Genomic DNA, 19,978 nt, shown 5'->3' on the forward strand with positions numbered 1-19,978 from the left:
AGCCTGGTAGAGCACATGTTAGGAAAAACACCCAGGAATCTTGACTGTGAAGCTGCATATTTAGTGTCAAGACAGATAAAGCCCAGACAATCAAACTCATGCTTAGACTAATGAGCAAGTGTGTCGACAAGTGCTCCTAATTACTTTGATTAGCAGACTGTTATCTCAGAGACCTGACAGGAATACTCAAACTTATGGGGAAAAAATTTAAATAAAAAAGGTTTTACGCATTTTTAGTACTAGTCTGATTGTAGCAAGGTGGGGAGATCAGTGTGCTGAGAGGATTTATTTGGGTTCTCTGGAGCTCTCACCTCAAAGACAACTCAAATACAGCTGTGAGGAATCAACACAGACTCAGACCAAGAGGAAAGCTTAACATGAATACAACAAGCAGCATAATGTGGGTGGTTCAATGCAGAAATTATGGCAATTTGTTTAATGGGGCAAAAAAGCAAGCACAATATTATCAATAACTATATATATAAGCTTAGTTTTAATGAATTTGAGTAGCCTTGACTTGCTGCTAATTTTAATAATAAAGGTAATGAGTGTCTTACTTATGTAATGTTCTGATATCTCTTCACAGGGTGAAGCAGGACCTCCTGGACCAGCCGGGCCTCCGGTAAGTAGATCCTTAAAAAACAAAAGCACTAATGTGGACTTTGATGTCTGTGACTTAATGCACCTTCCTGTGTCTTCCGTAGGGCAGAGGGAGAGCAGGAGCACCAGTGAGTACACACAGCTCTGAACTATAATTTGCAAACATATCAAATAATTTGATGTTGAAGTCATACTTTATATGAGCTTGTGCCCCAAAACAAAACTATGTTTTATTTTAAGGGTTTACCTGGAACTAATGGCCTACCAGGCGGTCTTGGACCACAGGGGCCTACTGTGAGTATTTTTCAACAAAATGTAATTTACAATCTTTTGTTTTATTTGTCATGTTGCATTTGTATGTAAAGGCCAAGGCAGTTATTACTCACCAGTCAGTTTAGTTGTGTATTTTGTCGTAGTTCAAATGTCCAATGGATCTTCACATTTGTTCCGACAGGGTCCCGAGGGGCTTCCTGGACTTCCCGGCCCACCTGGTCCTGATGGCCCTCCTGTAATTATAGTTTCTTTTACTCCCATTTTATCATATATATTTTCACTGATTTACACTATTTTGTCAAACATGCTTTTATTGCCATCTAGTGGTTGCATGGTTTCATTCATTTTATGAATGGTTCAATGAGATGATTGTTAGCTAGGAAAAGCTCTGAGACTTATACTTTCTGTTATGCAACTTCAGGGTCTCCCAGGCACACTTCAAGATCTCAATGGTGACCTTCTCGTAAGTTTCTGGCACTTATACACTATAGTAAGACAGAACAAATAAAACAATGTATTTATAATTGTTGTTTTCAGTGTCCAGCTATCTGCCCCCCTGGTCCCCCCGGCCCACCTGGAATGCCAGGATTTAAGGTGAATACAATATATATTTCTTGACAAATGTCATTAATATACTCACTCTTGTAGAATGCTGATCTTTGGTGTTTGTGTCTGCCCACAGGGTCACACTGGACACAAAGGAGATAAAGGAGAGGTTGGGAAGGACGGAGAGAAGGTGAGTGAAGGAGGTCATGTGACTATCATGTGGTACAGTCTTTGTCTGTGATTCTCACCTGAGTCCTAATTCACCTGTGCAGGGAGACGCTGGTCCTCCAGGGCCCCCTGGTATTCCAGGCACTGTGGGTCTGCAGGTGATCACACACACTCTATAATAATAATAATAATAATAATAATAATAATAATAATAATAATAATAATAATAATAATATATTATTATTATTATTATTATTATTATTATTATATATTATTATTATTATTATTATTATTATTATTACACATCTTAATTTCTTTATATAAAATATTCATTCTGAAATGTCATCCTGAAGGGCCCACGGGGTCTGAGGGGGCTGCAGGGGCCCATGGGTCCAGTGGGAGACAGAGTAAGTACTATTGTAGCCTAATGTTATATAAAACAAAAGACTTAAGACTGACCTTTTCCTTGACCCTAGGGGTTGCCTGGCTTCAGAGGCAAACCTGGTGCTGCTGGCCTCATTGGAAAAACAGTGAGTTCCTCTCTGTTTGTAGCACAACTGTAATGTTATTATATTATTTATATTATAATGTTATTGTGCATAAGCTCTTCAGTTAAGATATTGGTTGGTCCTATAAATGAATAGCTGTACATGTTTCATCTGATGCTTCCAGGGCGACGCTGGAGAGAAAGGGCCACAAGGGTTCAGAGGACCAAAGGGCGAGATGGTGAGTAATCAGTCTTAGCACTAATATACAGTACATGTCTGTGTATAGTATGTCTATGTTATGCAGAAGAATAACAAAATATGACACTTTCAGGGTAAAATTGGTCCTAAAGGAGCACCTGGAGGGCCTGGGCCTAAAGGGGAGCCTGTGAGTATAAGCCTGACATACAAATAGCACAATGTCCAGCTGACCTTTGTAACAGTCCTGTCTCGTGTCGTCAGGGTATTCCAGGGAGAGACGGCAAAGATGGCACACCAGGACTGGATGGAGAGAAGGCAAGACACACAGTTTCCTCTGAGATTAAATGAAAAATGCCTTTTCTATAAAGCAGGTCCTTAAGTTAGTGTCTGTTGTGTTTTCAGGGCGATGCTGGGCGCCATGGTGTAGTCGGAGAGAAAGGACCAAATGGACTTCCTGTAAGAAATGATATTTTTAGCTTGTGATCAATTTAATTATCATTATAATGCATTAGATCAATCAGCATTTCAATTACAGTAGACACTGACCATTTTATATTTATCTTTTACAGGGGCTCCAGGGAAAAGCTGGTGCAAAGGGATCTAAAGGAGAAGTTGTAAGTATAGATGCTAATGAAAACATGTAAAAATGACACATGGTTTAAGAAATTTTAAAGTTGTGTTTAAAAGTGTTAATTGTTGTTTCCTCTTTTGTTTATGATAAAAGGGAGACCCAGGGAAGACTGGTGAGACGGGACCCTCTGGAGAGCCAGGTATTCCTGTATGTATCTTGTAGAATTTGGGGGAGATTTCAGTGTTATTAACACTACATATTCTGGGGTGTTTTTACTAAACTGTCTCTTCCTTCAGGGTGAGATTGGTATCCCAGGAGAGCGGGGAATAGCAGGGCCTCGAGGAGTAGCTGTAAGTAAATGAAAGGTTTACAGCTTACTTGTTAGTGTTACATGTTCTGGTATATAAAATAATATATGGACACAATTAGATGTTAGTGTCTACATATTTGTGCATATTTCATCAGAAAAGGTGGAGCTCAGTATCCCCTATACTACTTACTACACCACATTTACAAAGCAATAATTATTTTGCAAGACCATTCCACAATGAACCCTATTACACAAAAAAGTTCTTCACATGAATTTTTGCTTGTTGTTTTGAAAACAAAAACATATTAAAGTCATTTTAAATGCATGTATATTGCTGCTGTGTATGAAGAATCATCGTCAGCCCTAATTACTACTTTCTTTGAAATAAATTATGAAAATATTCAGCATAGTACACATGAGACCATGTCTTAATGCATTGCATATTGCACTTCAAAATAATATTACTTTTTGTGTCCAACAGGGAGGAATTGGGCCTATTGGCAATGATGGGCCTCAGGGAATCAAGGGCTTCCAGGTCAGTTCCTACAAATTAATTTTAAGTAATTATTATAGTGATCATTACAGCCTATAATGGGTTTTACTGACTACTGGTAGTTTGTCTGCTGCAGGGGATGAAAGGAGCTCTAGGGGATCCTGGTCTGCCCGGGCCAACAGGAATCCGAGGAGAGTTTGGTGAAAGAGTAAGTTTGGGGGCTAACTAACTTTTAGACGTAGTACCTTCAATTAATTAGTTAGTTAGTTAGTTAGTTGTCATAATTTTTACACCTATTCTGAATAGCTGTTATGACTTTGTAATAACTACACTTTAATAAGCCTTAATAAAGCAAGCACAAAGACTTCATTAATAGTATATTAAGACTTATTCAGGCTTAAATACAACTTACAGAGCTTAGGGGTTATTGTCATTAAGCCTGAATCGTTCTTAATAAACAATTTGTTCATTATGAATGAAGTCATTGTTCATGCTTTAATAAGACTATTAAAAAGTGTGATTATTAATAAAACTCAGTCTTCCTTCTAGTGGTTTAAGTGCAGTCAGAGGGGCTCAGACACAGACAGCCTTTTGTTCAGTCTGTGAAGGACAAAGCCGGTCTTTATAACTGCCATGATTTCCTTCACTTCAGGTTTGACTCCCCACTGCTCTCCCATATCATACTTACAGTGACTCTCACTCTATTTTTAGGGTCCAGTTGGTGCTTCTGGGGCTAAAGGAGATATGGTAAATAAGAATGTCCTCTCCATAAGACTTTTAAAATGTATTAAATGTATTACATCAGGGTTTTTTTTGAATGTATAAAAAAAATTTCTTTTGATTTTAGGGTGTGGCGGGAAGTGATGGTTTGCCAGGAGAAAATGGAGAACCTGTAAGTGCCTATTGTTATTATGTCTAAGCATAAACAAAATATTTTATCTGTGATTTACATTATGTTTTGCATTCTAGGGTCCATTTGGTCCAGTGGGTCAAAAGGGAGAGGTGAGTCAAATTGACTGGAGATTTGTATTGGAAATTTATATTGACCACTTTTGTTCTGAAATTATGCAGTACCTTTTGTCATAATTAGATGGAATTTTGGGGTTGTGGCTGAAACTGAACTTTGACTTGTATTTATTACATTCATTTTAGTGTACAGAAGAATTTGGAATCTTAAAAAGTTTTTTTTTTTTTTTAAACCTGTAGCCAGGGAAACACGGTGAACTGGGGCCAAAGGGTGTGACAGGACCACAGGGTGAGCTTGGTGCTAGAGGACCCCCTGGAAAACAAGGTCTAATGGGCTTACAGGGAGAACAAGGGATGCCCGGAATTGCAGGAAAGACTGGCGTACCGGTAAATCCATTGAAATCTCTTATACCTTAGCACTCTGTTCAATGACAGAGAGGACTATGTGTGAATGCAGATGACTTACATTTTGTTCATCTGTTTTTAGGGTAAACTGGTGAGCGAGCAGCACATCAGAGAGCTGTGTGGATCTATGATTGATGGTGAATCTTGAAAAAAGTGGATATTTGTTCAGGTAATTATTTGAAATGTGACCAACCTTTTGATTTTGTCTATCATCAGATCAGATTGCACAGCTGGCAGCTAACCTCAGACGACCTCTGGCTCCAGGACTGGTCGGTCGACCTGGCCCAGCAGGGCTCCCTGGCAAGCCTGGTGTAGTTGGCTCCATAGGTCACCCAGGCGCCCGAGGACCCCCTGGGTATAGAGGGCTTCCAGGAGAACTGGGAGACCCTGGTCCAAGAGGTAAGAAGAACAGACTCATATCTGTAGCAAGCATACATATGACAGATTAACAGCTTTTGTTTAAACAGGTGACATTGGTGAGCAGGGTGACAAAGGGCCCATCGGCAAAGCTATTGAGGGTCCTGTTGGAGACCAAGGATACCAAGGTATGGTTCTTCTACAGCAGCGACAGGTCCTGGGAACAAAACAGAGTTTAAAAATGTCCTTTGGTGTACCCACAGGTCTTCCAGGAGTGCCTGGTATTGTGAAGGATGGGCGTGATGGGTCCCCGGGAGACCCTGGTGAGCCTGGAGAGCCGGGCAGAGTAGGAAGGACTGGACACCAGGGACCCCCTGGAATCTGTGACACATCAGCCTGCCAAGGGGCAGCCCCTAATGGGAAATCTACAAACCCCAAAAACCATTAAACTTAGACCACCGGAGTCCAACCACCTGAACAGAGGTGATGTGAGAAGAAGTTAAGGATGTCTATGACAAAATCTTTTAATTGAATTCATGTATCACACTATGAAAAGAAAAACCTCTAATGTGATACACTGGGAGGAAAATACAAACATCCAGGGAGCAACTTGAATACCAGAACAATTAAAGACAGGCACCAAGCAACATCAGTAAAAGAAGTGGAATAAAGTGCAAGACTACAACTGAAGTGCTCCCAATGTCTGATGACAGGACTTGACAGGAAATGAAAAGGAGAGATTTTTGTGTAAAAACTGTACATGTTTCTATGCTTCTTGTACCTAACATAGTCTTAAAAACATTCAATACAGCTCTGAACTGAATGTGCGTGTATAATGGCCCTTAAATGTAAATTACCTCAATGACCAGAACACATCTTGAGTGAAAATATAGTTTCACATTCCACATTCTGGATACAGCATTGTGCATAAGAGCCGTAGAATGAAACGGTGACCCAGGTTCCCAGAAACTGCGTACATAAAGAATTTTGATAGTTGTTTTTTACAAGTTTGATTTTTGTGTAGTGAATTCCATGTATCTGGCTTTAAAAAACGACCAAACCATTTATGAATCAATACATAAATCTAAGCTTTGTTTTTTCAGTTTTCAGTTCAGTTTTAGTCCCTCCATGACCACGTCCACTATGTACTGACAGTGCTGTAACTATTAAATTTACATGACTTTAAATACTATTTATTATTGTGGGTGACTGTTGTATGTACAGTAAGATTATACAGCGACATGTTGTAAGAAAAGACAAATAAAGCCACTTTTCAGTAAAAACTATTCCTTTCTACATATGAACAGTAGAGGACAATAAGTTATCTCATATAGTGATCAAAATATTTAATACTACTACAATATTAAACCTATGGGAAAATAGAAACCATTAAACTTTAAACTGCATAAAACACCTGAACAATGTAATAGGCATTATGTGTTTAACAAACAGAATTATAAGAAATTTCATCAATAGGGACAATTTTCGAACTCTTTAAAAGTTGAGAAACACTGCCATTATGAAATACGGGAGACAGTGCATAGATAAAGCAGCAGGGACTATGGTTCAACTGACATGGGAATGTTCTGTGTATTCCGGAGAATAAGGTCGTTCACTGAGGAGGGGTCAAGCTTCAGTCCATCTTTATCTGTGTAAGTCTTCTCAAACTCCTGTGTACAAGTGTAAGCACAGTAAGCATATAAAATATTTCCTATCTATCCTATGTGTATCTGTGCAGACAAACCTTTTTTAGCGTGTCTCCATACATCTGGTTGATATATCGGAGGTAGGCTGCAGTCCACTGCAGAGTTGTTACTTTGTCAGTGTCTGCGTGACAAAAAGGCACGAGCACGTTCAGCTCATCACAGCACAAACGAATCCTCCTTCTGAAAAGCAGTATGTGTTATTTGGAGATGCACCAATTCTGATTTTTCAGTTCTGATACCAAAACTATGGCTTTAAGTATGCCATTTGGGCTGGGAATCACTGAGTCATCACCATAATTATTAAACTGCATTACATAAACAATTTTATGAATTTTATGCACTATAACAGACATGTCAAAGTCAGGCCTGGGGACCAAATTTGGCCCACGATATAATATAATATTTGGCCTGCAAGATCATATCAAATATGTAATAGAGCTGGCCCGTTGGCTACAGATAAGCTGTAGAGGCATTATTTATTTAAAATGTTGTTATTGTTTTATATTATGCTTATCCTGGATTCAATGCTTATGCAAAACTATTATTAAACATTTATTTTAATAAGAAAATTACATATCTCAAAAGAAAAGAAAACAAGCAGATGTTGTTGAAATTTTTTAATAAATATTTAGTTTGGCCCACAACTTAGTCCCAGTTTTTAATTTTGGCCTTCTGTGAATTTGAGTTTGACACCCCTGCATGAACATCCGCTTACCCAGGGACTACAGGTAGAAATTAGCACTGGTGCTAAAGCCTGGTCCAATGCATCTCTCCTTCTAAGGAGCATTTATTTATTTATTTATTTAATGAGACAGGGACAGTCCAAAATTTACATTAACCATTGACTGATTGTATTTAATAGACAGCTATCAACTGTTCTTCCTGGAGACCTACGTAGCATGTTTTGGGTTGATGGGGAAACCGGAGTGCCCAGAGGAAACCTATCCAGACACAGGGAGAAACATGCAAACTCCACACAGAAAGGTCCGGGCAACCCGGGGATCAAACCTGGAACTTTCTTGGTGTGCTTGCCACTCAGTCGCCATGCCACTATAGTGTACTGTCCCTGTCTCATTAAATAAATAAACTTAATATATATATTTTCTAATAAGCACTGTCAAAATGTTCTGTAAAACACAAAAAATAAAACTTATTAAAAATAAACACTACAAAACTTTCTGGGCAAGCAACATTAAATTTTAGTAAATTCTAGTCGAATGCTGAAGCATTATCCTGGAACCGATTCCCAATCCAGTACATTTTTCAGGATCATTACCCAATACCAGCATTGGAGCATAAAGGAAATTACTAATGATGTAGTATAGTATTAATGTATGCTATAGTAATAAGCTTTGTAATAAGCTCACCTGCGCTCTCTCTCCTTGCTGTTGTGCCGCTCTCTGCGCAGGCTCAGAGGAAGAACTCGATGCCCTCTTTTCCTGACACTGCTCCCAGTCTCTCCGGGTGAATTAGATATGTCTTTCGTAGGCCTTGATTTAACTCGCTGTACATTTTTAGGTGATGGAGAGGTCTGTTTATCTACAAAGAAGATCTAACTGCATAAGAAAATCTCAACATCAAATCCTGTGAGTTAAATCATTCGTACATACTGTTTGATGAGGAGTTATTTTTTGCCATGTGACTTTTTTCTTGTACCCTTTCTGAGCAAAGATTCAGAGGAAGTCCCTTAGGAATGGTCAAGCTCTGGTGAGAGTTTGGTTCAAAGTGAGAAATAACCTTCAAAGTAATGCTTCTTTATGCTGTCATGTTTTACTTATATAATAAAAATTAAGTAAAGAATAAATACAATTACTTACTGGTGCAGACATGTTGGTAACAGACTTGTGCATTTCTATAAATGGGCTGGATAGTTCATTTCCTGTGTCACATCTAATCCACCTCTGAAGATGGCAGTGAGTACTTGCATCCTGTGTCTCTGAAGGCTGCTGAACTACCATCAGAAAACTGAAAAATAATAAAATTTCAGTTTAAAGATTCATTTATCAGGAAGTGGGTACACTACCTGCTTGTCTCCTTGATTATATTCCTTTCATATGGCTCAGATCTGGCCTTTGACTCGGCCTGGCAACATCACCTGCTTGCTTACAAGTTTTATGCCATACTGTGTATTATTCCTGGCAAAGCTGTTATTGCTTTGCCAAAAACACCTCCATGAAGAATAGCTGGTGGCGTTCCCGCCTCAAGACAAAGTCCATAGTGCAGACATAGTTGCATAGTGCACCTATATGGAAAAAAAAATCCAAATATGACATGACATATTACTTACTTGCTAAGAACAGAGGACTGAAGATCTTGATGTCTCAAAGTTCCTGGGATAGAGTTGAATCGTTTCTCTAAACAGACTCTGGTGGTGGAGGGGCCTTTCCTATGAGATGGGAGAGAGCCAGTGCCTGATGTTGTATCCTCTCCTCTGATTTTGGCCAACACAAAACCAGGTACTTCTCCATAAGGGGGCGTCTTTTCCCCAGGTAAAATAACCTCACGTCCATCAGATATAATGGACAAGTCAATTGCTTGAATGGTTGGGAGTGGTGACATTACTGTATCTTTGTCCATGCTTGTGTTCTGGTCTGCTGACATGTCTGACACTTCTGCCTGTGTCTCCATATGTGTTTGAATAATATGTTGAAGATGGGTGTATTCGCCTTCAGACATCTCTGTTAGATTCAGCTCAGGACCCAGCATCTGTACTTGGTCATGAGACAAAAAATCACTTTGGTTCAATACCATGTGATCATAGCCGTGCGCTTTGCCAGGAGACGAGTGCTGGAGGCTGCTTTTACAGTCGGACATCTTTCACTGGTTCTCTGAAACCTGAAAAGATACAGTTTGTGTTAAAATATAGCTGCCAATTAATTATTTAAACTATAGCAAAACGAACAAATGCAGAAACTACGATCACGCCGGAAAAAGTCTCTAAAGTTGTAACTTGTTAGCTAACTTGTACTTGTGTCATTAGCCAATATTTGACTGATCTAACTTACAAGTTAAAGGTGCTACTTAATGCAGTCTCGTATAGATCATTAACAAACGCAAACATTCATCAATAATTATCATTTTGTAACATTAGTATTAATAGTTTAGAGTTATGAGTGACTGGACAAACCTTCAGATTTACGAGTCTTCTATCGCTCATGCAACAAACCGACCGACGTCATTTCACGTAAACAACGGTATGATAGCGGGCTTTGTGATGAACTTTTTATTACCTTTGTCATATTCTTTAGGTTTAATGTTACTCAATGGAGTGATTCAATGGAGTTTTTAATACAGTGGATTGATATGCGTTATTTTGCAGTGGACAGTGTTATACTGACTTTCACCACATGATGGAAGCACACGCTAGCTTGTGTGCGTTCTTGAATCTTGACCCCCAAAACACATGGAAATTATCTTGTAAATAGAAAAAGAAGCCAATGTAAATGTGAAACCTCATAGCTTTGTGTGTAATAGTGAGATAGCCTACTATTAGTCACAAAACGTTTTCTGTCTTTTTGGAGGAGGTCTTGTTGGAAGGTACGCGTGCGCCACTGTGCCTGGAGCGGTGAGAGAGTGCGCACTCTAGACTTTTGGACCATTCTGTCTTTGGCGTCAGATGCGAGGAGCAACATGAGTTGTAGCATCGCCTCAAACTAAAACTTAATTCATTCACATTTTAAGAAACGAATCCTGTGAGATGAACAGAGAAGGGGAAAAGAGAAGCACACCTCGGAGCCACAAACCACTAAAGACGCAGCAACTTGGCATTCACAAAAAGAAGAATGAAAAAGCGCAGAAGGCCGGTGTGAGCGAGTCTGTGAAGGAGGTCAGCCCTATGGCTCCTCAGGGAAAGCGACAGGGGACAGTGTCCCCCACGAGCTCCTCCGCTGAAAGCCCGGGTGTCCCCGGAGCGCACAGAAAACTTTCAGACGCAAGCAACACTTCAGAGGAGCTGAGTAAAGACTCTGGCTGTCTGTCTGCAAAACTGTCCTCCTCTGACAGCGACACAGAGTTAAGCTGGATCGACGGCAGAGCTTATGAGAGCCCAGACAGCGAGGGGAAAGAGGAGAAGGAGACTGGAGTGGAGGCTCCAAAGCCGGGTTTGTTTAGCTCCGCTGGGGCATACATGGAGCTAATCATGGGGGAGACCACCGAGGACCTGGCCAGGGAGGTGGAGGATCTCAGATCAGAGAATGAATATCTCAAAGTAAGTTAACTGAGTTTCACATAACTTAGTTTGTCAAATATGATCATGGTGACTTGCATCTGACTTACATCTGAACAATTTCTATGCTGTGTGTGCTTGACCAGAAAATACAAATATAAACAAAAATAAGCCTTTATGAATTTTTTGTTTAATTAGTTGAGTGTATTTTGTTGGAACATGTTCTTTAATCTGGCCTACCTGATAGATATGTTCAAAAGGTCTGTCTTAGATGAAGTAAATCCTTTTCATTGTCTCCATTTAAGGTTTTGGTTTTGTTTGGTGGCTTGGTGGTGCAGTGGTTGGCACTTTCACCTTACAACAAGAAGGTCCCATGTTCTACATTCTTCCATTAACTTACAAAACATACACATTAGCCCCTAATTCACTTTTGTCAAAGAAGAAGTGCTGACAGCAGGTTGCCCTATGCTTGGGGGTGGGTTATATGGAGAGGACTAAGCCCATTTGTGTTTTTCATTTCAGGATGAACTGGAGGAGCTACGATGTGAGATGTTGGAAATCAGAGACTTGTTTCAGGAAGAAGAGGTCTACCAAATACAGCAGTTGCGACTTCAGCTAGATCAGGCCAACAAAACATGCCGCATCCTGCAGTACCGCCTCCGAAAGGCAGAGCGGCGCAGTATTCGAGTAGCACAGACGGGGCAAGTGGACGGAGAACTGGTCCGATCTCTGGAACACGACATTAAGGTAAGTCAAGGATAATCAATTAATTATTGAAAAGAGTTGTCAATATGACAACGTTAAGAATTTCAACATTACCTGGTGAGCATGTTTTGAAGGTTTATTTTTGACAATTCAAAATATAATATAATATATTGATTAGAAATGTCAGTTGCTATAGCAATTAGCTTTTATAACTCTGAACCCCTTGGTTAACCATGTCTGACCTAGGTGTAAACCATGTGATCGTGCACTGGAAGAAAACTTTTATAAAGCAGAAAGTTTTATTTCAAAAGCAGTGGAACAAAAAATATATCTTTGTGTCCATTCTTTTGACATTAGAAAAAATCATATTATTAATACAAAAAATATATATATATCGTGGCATTCTTCGTGAAAACCTCATCGCCTGCCAGGAAACTGTTCTGAAACACTTTGAATCACTCCCATTCCAGCTGCCAAGAGTATTGTCATTAAGTTATGTCTCATTTAGTACTCTTTACAATGATTGCCCTGTGCTTTCAAATGTAGCTGTATAACACATGGCTTTTTGCTGTGTGGTAAAGTACTGCCTGCTGTGGACCTCAAGCCGCAAGAAATTCATTAGCTCTAAATGTCTCCTTCATGTGCACTGTTTATATTTGTGCCATGCTAAAGTGTAATTATGTGGTTAGATGTTGTGCATGAGTAGGAGATCTGAAAGCGTGGTAATCTTGCTCAGAACCATGTCAGGTCAGTCCACATGCTTCTGTGGTCACAACTTAACTACTTTCCTGCGAATTCCCATAACTATTGCCAAAGTTTTGCCCTCTTCTACTTTCTCCTGGATGTGTCACTGCATGTTTATCTTGAAACTCTTTGTACCATAGAAAAGTGATTCATATTTAGTGTGGCTCATAACCACTGTTCTGCTGTTTTCATTTCCAGGTTGCGAAAAGTGTTTCACTCCGACTCTATAATGAGTTGGAAGCAGTGCAGAAGAAGAATTTGCAGCTGGAATGGGAGAACGAGGTGCTCGGTCAGAAAACACAGGAGCTGGAGGTGGCCAAGCAAGTGCTGCAGGCCGAGGCTGAGAAGGCCAGGGAGGTAAGACCCACTGGCTTATCTGAACTAAGACCTGGGGTAATTAGCTTAACCAGGCATGAAATGCACCAACACAAGGAACAACTGGTTTTACAGTAAAGTAATCAAGAATACACAAACATGTTTTTAAATTGACTATATAAATAACTATTACTATCATAGTAGTTAGTATCTTCATCTTAAAAGTAAACTGAGTTAGCACCAAGCTCTACATTGATGTAGAGTGTGTAGACTTGTTGTCAACACAGCCCATAACTCTGCATCCCTGTGAGGATCTCACAGCTGCACCCACAGTCCAGTTGTCTGGAGCCTGATGTCATGTGACACTTGAGACTGGGCAGGGAGCGATACGAGGTGGGCAGCTGCTGTTGGGGCTGGGTCCGGTATGTGGATGTCTTAGTCTGCAGGCACAGCTGAGGGGTAAAGCAAAGGGGTTAAACCAATGGCTGTGGGCCAAGAGATTACAAAAATAGACTTTTGAATTTTCCATTTCTGCTTTTTTTAAGCCAGGCTAAATCAGGATCAGTGTATTATAGCATTCATTGGGCCCTGGCACACTGACCTACAAATATCATTAAAACACTTTTGGGTTTCTCAGAGGGTGTGTGCCGACCAGGTCTGTTCCTTCCTTTCATTAAAGACCAACAACCAAGGATTCAGTTTTCTGGCAACACAGTACAATCTACACATAAGACATTTAGTCCTAATGCCAACAGGGAAATCCACTTACATTACCTAATCCAGGAGCAGAAATCATTAGTGTGTTTAATAAGCAAGTTGGATATATGCATCACCAATGAATGTACTGTATTTTTTGCAGTTTAGTTACAATTGCTGCTCTGTTATTAATACTGAAGTATCCTGTTGTGTGTGTCTGAGTGCAAGACAATAACAGAGACAGAAGCTTACATTCCTTTCATTCTCAGACTCAAAAGCACTGTCATTGTCACTCAAACTGTGACAAACATAACTTTTATTAGGGTTACATTTTACATTGAATGTTTCTTTATTTTATTTCATTTGTGAATCTGAAGACATATACTCTTTGTTTTTTCTTAGAGCTCTGTGAAAAAGAAGAGTGTCAGATCCTCTAGTGGTAAAGCTGAGAAGAGGCTGTCTCAGATCGAGGTATAACATTTGCAGAGCACCTTTCTGTTACAAGTAATGATATTTATTGAGTTATTTGTTTTAAAGGATGACAGCGCTGATCTCAGGTGCCAACTCCACTTTGCAAAGGAGGAATTATCTCTCATGTGCAAGAAGCTCACCAAGTTGGTATCAGACAGCGAAGGCATGCAGGATGAACTGACCAAGTACCGTGCAGTTTATGGTGACATTCACAATGCTCAGCTGCCTGAAGGCCAGCAGAACTCTGCTCGTGCCCGAGAGGCAGAGGTCAAAAACCACTTAAAACTGGTGGAGGAGGAAGCTACACTTTTAAGTCGTCGAATTGTTGAGCTGGAAGTGGAGAATCGTGGTTTGAGAGCTGAAATGAGTGATCTAAGAGAGAAGACTGGTGCAGGCATGGAGGACGAAGAGACTGATAATACTGCAATAGAACAGGACAGAGAGGGACAGACACAAACTTCAAGGGAGCAAGCAATTGATGAAATTTCTAAGGTACAAGGTGCTGCAGAGATGGCTTTGATTTCAGAAGTCTCTGCTTGTGACATCACTAGAGAGGGTCCCGTGGGTGGCGAATGGGACCCGTCCGACAACCACGAAAGCAGCAGTGACCAAAAACAAGGCAACTGCTTCAATCTGATGTCCCAGAAAGACTATGAAACCATGCTAGCACTCCGAGATCACTCTTGCATTCTGAGCTCAGCTATTCAACTGTTGATGATGCCCCCGAAAAATGGGCATTGCTCGTCTCCCTCATGCACATACACTCCACCAATAGAAAATGATCTGAAGAAAACAAACTGCTTTTTCCCAGGGCCTTTAAATGAGGCGCTGGAGCTGTTTCAGACCATGCTCCTGGCTTTCATCAGGAGGGTGGAGGCTCTACTGATGGGGGGAGATTTAGACCAACGCACATCCCACACTGAAGCCCATGTTTGGCTGCCATGCGCGTTCACTTTCCCATCTGGAGACAGTACAGGCGACTTTCAGAAGTCATCAAGTAAACAAGAGTGTGTGGAGGACCTGCGCACTGCGGAGGTGAAAGAGAGAGCCAGACAAAGTAAACAGACTGCTTTAATACACACAGATTATATGCACCGCTGCAGGGATCCAAAAATGCAACAGTGTCTACAGATCCTGTGGCTGCTGCATCAATGGTGCCAAGGAGAAAATGAGGTAGAACTCAAATAATATATAATAACAATAATATTTAAAGGCTGAGAATCTAATGGGCATTCTGGTAGCTTTGGGGGAGATGCAGAACTGATTTACTCACTTTCACTCTTTTTACCAATTTTTACATTTTATAAACTCAAAAAACAATTTAGAAAATAATTGTTTATTAAAACTTTATTTTTTAGGACAATTGCTTGAAACTATTTCTCTGTAGAAATCAATGGAACTTATGGTATGTGCTTTTAAATTATTCTGGCAGTGCAATACCCAAAGTACAAAATGCTGTTTATAATTGTTAAGTTTTATTTTAGCAATCAACAAAACCCAAATAAAATATACCATATCTGATAAACAGAAACAAACATTACAAAATATATTATAGATATTTATTGAATTCACCATATGTGTTCATTCCTAATATATTTTCCATTTGCTTAACATGTAACCAAAATGTCTGTTAGATTCTCATTGTAATAGACATTTTGTAGAGCTTAATGTTTAACTTGATCTTTCTTCAATTTAGAGCACAAGCCTAACCATGTCAGAGCTCAGTGGACTGTTGCGGGACGTGGCTGCACAGCTTCAGGATGAGCCGATCAGATTTGACAGAGAGTCCAGAGCCACGCGGGGCAAGGCAGCTGAGGTAAGCACGCTGTTTACACTAAAGGCATGTGTCCCCCCCCCCGCTGCTGTCACCCGGGCAACAGAGCGCGAGCCAAGGAGGTCCTACTGATGATCGGCAGCCCAGGCCTCATGAAAGCACTCGCCACAGTATTTAGGCTAATCCACTGAAGAGGCTCCAGCCAAGCAGACAGGCATATTTTTATCTATAGCACCAAATAGCAAACTGACTTTCTGCATAATCATTTGCGTATTATACTCAAAAAATACATAAACATTATCAATCATTGTTATGGTTTTCAAAAAAAAAATTAAAAATCAATATTCAAATATGAATGATACTGAAATGAGTATCAAAGGTCATACTCATTTGAACAAATATTGAAACTGAAAAAAAAAAAAAAAAAAATCACATAAATAGGACAAAGCTGGACTTTCTTCAATAGTTTTTGTGGCGTTGATCTACGTATATCAGAACTAGTATAAGACCACATGGATGAAATTACTAAAATACTTTGTGTTAAAATTATATTCTCAAAAATATATAATGTAATAACAAGTGTTGAGCTTTATCCTTACTCTTGAAACTTTTAGTATCGTGATAGAACTAATCTGTGTTCTCAGTAATAAATTAAGACTTTCATAATTAGATTACTGATAACTATTAATTAGATTTCGTGTTTTGGTTCTCAAGTTGATTATCCAATCAGAAATCAAAAGAAATTCCTCAGTTGCCAGATCCTATGACTAAAATCAGTCACTATATGAAGGCTATGTGGCATCCCTGGCTCAGTTGTGATTGTATTGCTGTTTTGAAACTAATTTGTATGCACGTTACAGTGAGAAATTCTGCTTCGTCTTCTACTTCTACTAATCTTTGTATCTATGTTTGTATCTATGATTCTAGAAATGCATTTGTGGTTTTCTGTGGTATCAGCTGCATACACATTTTCCTATATAGATTTATGTTCAAAAAGTATTTTATTCACCATCAAAGTAATTTCAATATGTTTTTGTCCCTCAGTGTCCTGCTAGCAGTGTTTTCGACAGTGTACTCCCTCTATCTCCCAGGTTTGTGCTCACTTGCGTCTTTATGCTTTGTTTTCTGAATCTTCACACTGACTCATGTTTCACTTACTGTTTTTACAGAGCACATGTCTCTAAAGGAACCAGGCGCTATCTTTATCAGTGTAACAGAAAAATTAAAAACTGGTGCTACACAAACCAGGAGGCTGCCCAGCTGGACCGAGAAGACCCTGTTAAAACATGGGACCACCTAATAATGCCGCTTAGTTTCCCTGGTCTAGACTTCGATCAGATGTCTATGGAGAGAAGCAACACCGCCCCGGAGAAAACAGCTGTTCGAATCTACTACAGCCCTCCATCGCGACGCAGAGTAGCTATGGCTCAACACAAACAAAGCTGTATGGTAGACAGGGAATCAGTTACCACTACCTCCCCATGGTTCACGCCACCCACGTCCTTTTCTGCGCTTGGTCTGGACTCAAATTTAAGTGATGATATGAAAGAAATTACTGCAAGTTTGAGGGGCGCACAAGAGAGATGGGTGAACACAGCTAGTTCAGGTACACAAACTCAGACAAAGCCGCAGATGGTAAGTGTGGCTATGCAAACCGAAGTCTCCCATGGCCTTGTGTCCCTTAGGAGCCCAAATCGTGTCCTGAGCGCCTCCCTTTCCTCCATTCCTCCTCCCCTCTCCTCTTCTGTGAATGGGGTTATAGGGCGAGCAGAGCGGCCCAGAGGTACGACTACATCCCCCAAGCTTCGCAGACACTCTTCATCAATACCTTCATCTATGTCGCCATCTTCATCATCATCAAGCAGGGATAGAGCAATGTGGAACCTAGCACAACAAAATCACAATGGACTGACATGGACGAGGCAAGCTAGTCAGAGAGTAGCAGTGAGTAACAGCGAGCAGGCAGAACGCAGCATCAAACCTCCAACTAAACCAGCAACTGCCAACAAATGCGGGCTTGTAACCGAGTTTTTACGAAGGGTGAGTGGAAGAGCCGACAAGCCCACGCAGAGTACCGGGCAGAAAACCAAAAGCAGCAGTCCCCTCAAGAACTTGGAGCGGGTCCCGACAAGGCCGTCTGGAACTCCACTGCAGAGGAGTGACAGTGTGACCAGGATCGTAAACCAGCGCTTCATGAAACAGAGAGAGGACAGAGCCAATGGACAGAGCCAAAGCCAGGGAGTGCGCCTGAACCCTGTCCCAGGAGAGGTGAGGATTTTAGGCAGAAGGGGTAAAGCCATCGAGCTGAAAAAGACAAAAGTGGGTTGTTTTCAGATTTTAGAGTGTGGTGACAAGAGCCTTTTTCAATGATGTAACTTATTCAAAAGAAAACACACAAATGATGAACCTAATCATGTAGTACAACTTTAAGGTCCATCAAAATCTTCATATTAACTTTAAGGTCAGATCTGTCAGAGCATGACTCTCATACTAAGAATGTTTTTTTTCAAGTGTGTTTGAGCAATAAAACCCTTGATGAAATAAATGCCAGATACTTGTAATGCCTACTGTGGAACATTTCAGGCAAAGCAACATCATCTCCATCAAGACAAGCAGCTCTACCAGCTACACAGTTCATTTTTAAATATTAAGAATAGGAAACTACATATTTAACCAAAGATGGAGTAAGAAATAATAATGACAACAATGAAAAATGACCATACATTTTAGATAGTAGAATTAATAGGTCAATATTGAAAACAGCAATAAGATCAAGATAATATATATTTATCAAAAATTTAGATTGTATCTTAATTGTAGGAGAACATTTACTTAGTTAGGTCTTGTTTTAAATGGAAAATGTCAATGTTTTCTGTGTAATGTAGTGTAATAACTTCATAATTTTCCTTCTCTATTCTTTTTCAGGAATCCAATTATGAGTGTGGCTCTGGTGGTTCTTTGTCTTTTTGTTTTTCACGTCCTGCACGCTCCACACCTCGGCCAACTTCACACCAGGGCAAAGTGCAGCCGCGCAGATCCACCCCTCCTCACTCCAGCTGTGCATGAGTCCTGCTCAGTGTACAAATGTATAAGATATTCTTGGGATTCGAAATCCTGCTTGTGGGTGCCATTTTGAGCACTTTTTACCATTCAAAATAGTATTTTGTTTTGAATAGTTAATTGGCATGGCAACAGTGCTCTTTTTCATCACTCTGAATTCCATGGACAGAAGAGATCCAATTGTACGAATATGTAATTATGTTAAAGGACTCATATCACATGATTTTTCAATCTGTTTCCTCATCACAAACATACTTGGAGTTGTGTTTTGTTTCATTCACAGACATTTAACACACAAACCATGCATATTTAGGCTTTAGAGTTCTTCTCTCAAACTAAAAACACCTCAATACACCTTCACTAGAATCATTTGGATGATTTCTGCTGTGGTATTGCCAATCTCTAAACAAAAGTATAAACATAACTGTTAACTTGAAAACTACAACACATGACATCACAAGGTGGAACAGAGCATTTTGAGCTTTGGAGATCCGGACAGCCTTATAATAAAGGGTTACTCAAATGTGTGAATGAAACAAAACACAACTCCAGGTCTGTTTTTGAGGGAGAAACAACATTCTAACATGACTAAAAGCTCACAAGACTCATGTTTGTGTAGTACAGGACCTCTAAGATGAGTTGTATGATGGTACTTTTAACTAAGTTACCTGATAATATTCATTTGGTGCAATCTATAGAAATAATAATGTGACAGTATATACTGAAATATTTGGAAATGTTTTATATTGATCTATGTAGCATTTTGTATACCATATCATTTAATGAATAAAAATAATCAACTGACTGAAATCTTTTTATTAGAAAAAGAATCAAAAATGTCATAAGGTTAACACAGTGTTTAGTAAATCTATAGGGTGCAATAAATATATAGGGACTTGTTAATATTAGTCCCTAGTCAACTGTTTCTGTATCTGTTGTGTCACACACGCTTAAAAAGGGAAAGGTA

General features: G+C 39.8%; 3 protein-coding genes across 3 annotated transcripts in view; 2 read left to right on the forward strand and 1 right to left on the reverse strand.

Annotated features, from left to right (window-relative positions):
* The window catches only part of col9a3 (collagen, type IX, alpha 3), a 25,488-nt gene extending 18,853 nt beyond the window's left edge, over nucleotides 1–6,635 (forward strand). Inside the window, exons 15-32 of the mRNA XM_020929842.2 lie at nucleotides 2,064–2,117; nucleotides 2,260–2,313; nucleotides 2,407–2,460; nucleotides 2,535–2,588; nucleotides 2,676–2,729; nucleotides 2,843–2,887; nucleotides 2,998–3,051; nucleotides 3,141–3,194; nucleotides 3,636–3,689; nucleotides 3,784–3,855; nucleotides 4,359–4,394; nucleotides 4,495–4,539; nucleotides 4,617–4,649; nucleotides 4,854–5,000; nucleotides 5,101–5,155; nucleotides 5,235–5,417; nucleotides 5,486–5,563; nucleotides 5,639–6,635. Of these exons, the coding sequence (XP_020785501.2) occupies nucleotides 2,064–2,117; nucleotides 2,260–2,313; nucleotides 2,407–2,460; nucleotides 2,535–2,588; nucleotides 2,676–2,729; nucleotides 2,843–2,887; nucleotides 2,998–3,051; nucleotides 3,141–3,194; nucleotides 3,636–3,689; nucleotides 3,784–3,855; nucleotides 4,359–4,394; nucleotides 4,495–4,539; nucleotides 4,617–4,649; nucleotides 4,854–5,000; nucleotides 5,101–5,155; nucleotides 5,235–5,417; nucleotides 5,486–5,563; nucleotides 5,639–5,823 (1,311 nt within the window). The 3' untranslated portion in view covers nucleotides 5,824–6,635. The remainder of the gene's footprint in view (nucleotides 1–2,063; nucleotides 2,118–2,259; nucleotides 2,314–2,406; nucleotides 2,461–2,534; nucleotides 2,589–2,675; nucleotides 2,730–2,842; nucleotides 2,888–2,997; nucleotides 3,052–3,140; nucleotides 3,195–3,635; nucleotides 3,690–3,783; nucleotides 3,856–4,358; nucleotides 4,395–4,494; nucleotides 4,540–4,616; nucleotides 4,650–4,853; nucleotides 5,001–5,100; nucleotides 5,156–5,234; nucleotides 5,418–5,485; nucleotides 5,564–5,638) is intronic.
* Nucleotides 6,636–6,934: 299 nt separating this feature from the next.
* Nucleotides 6,935–9,895, reverse strand: LOC110164466 (uncharacterized). Its single transcript, XM_055165924.1, has 5 exons — nucleotides 9,369–9,895; nucleotides 8,899–9,046; nucleotides 8,449–8,585; nucleotides 7,120–7,261; nucleotides 6,935–7,045 (listed from the first exon to the last, which is right to left on the reverse strand). Exons 1-5 carry the CDS (start codon nucleotides 9,893–9,895, stop codon nucleotides 6,935–6,937), a joined length of 1,065 nt encoding a protein of 354 aa, XP_055021899.1.
* An 821-nt stretch (nucleotides 9,896–10,716) lies between these two features.
* LOC110164467 (protein SOGA1-like) lies at nucleotides 10,717–19,806 on the forward strand. The gene is made up of 9 exons (XM_020929503.2): nucleotides 10,717–11,288; nucleotides 11,769–11,993; nucleotides 12,894–13,052; nucleotides 14,109–14,177; nucleotides 14,244–15,350; nucleotides 15,874–15,993; nucleotides 16,996–17,042; nucleotides 17,121–18,219; nucleotides 18,877–19,806. The coding sequence occupies exons 1-9, from the start codon at nucleotides 10,779–10,781 to the stop codon at nucleotides 19,015–19,017; spliced, it is 3,477 nt and encodes a 1,158-aa protein (XP_020785162.2). The 5' UTR covers nucleotides 10,717–10,778; the 3' UTR covers nucleotides 19,018–19,806.
* The last annotated feature ends 172 nt before the right edge of the window (nucleotides 19,807–19,978 follow it).

This window comes from Boleophthalmus pectinirostris, unplaced genomic scaffold (genome assembly GCF_026225935.1).
Source record: "Boleophthalmus pectinirostris isolate CB_2022bp ecotype Guang Dong unplaced genomic scaffold, ASM2622593v1 HiC_scaffold_8, whole genome shotgun sequence".
NCBI lineage: Eukaryota > Metazoa > Chordata > Actinopteri > Gobiiformes > Gobiidae > Boleophthalmus > Boleophthalmus pectinirostris.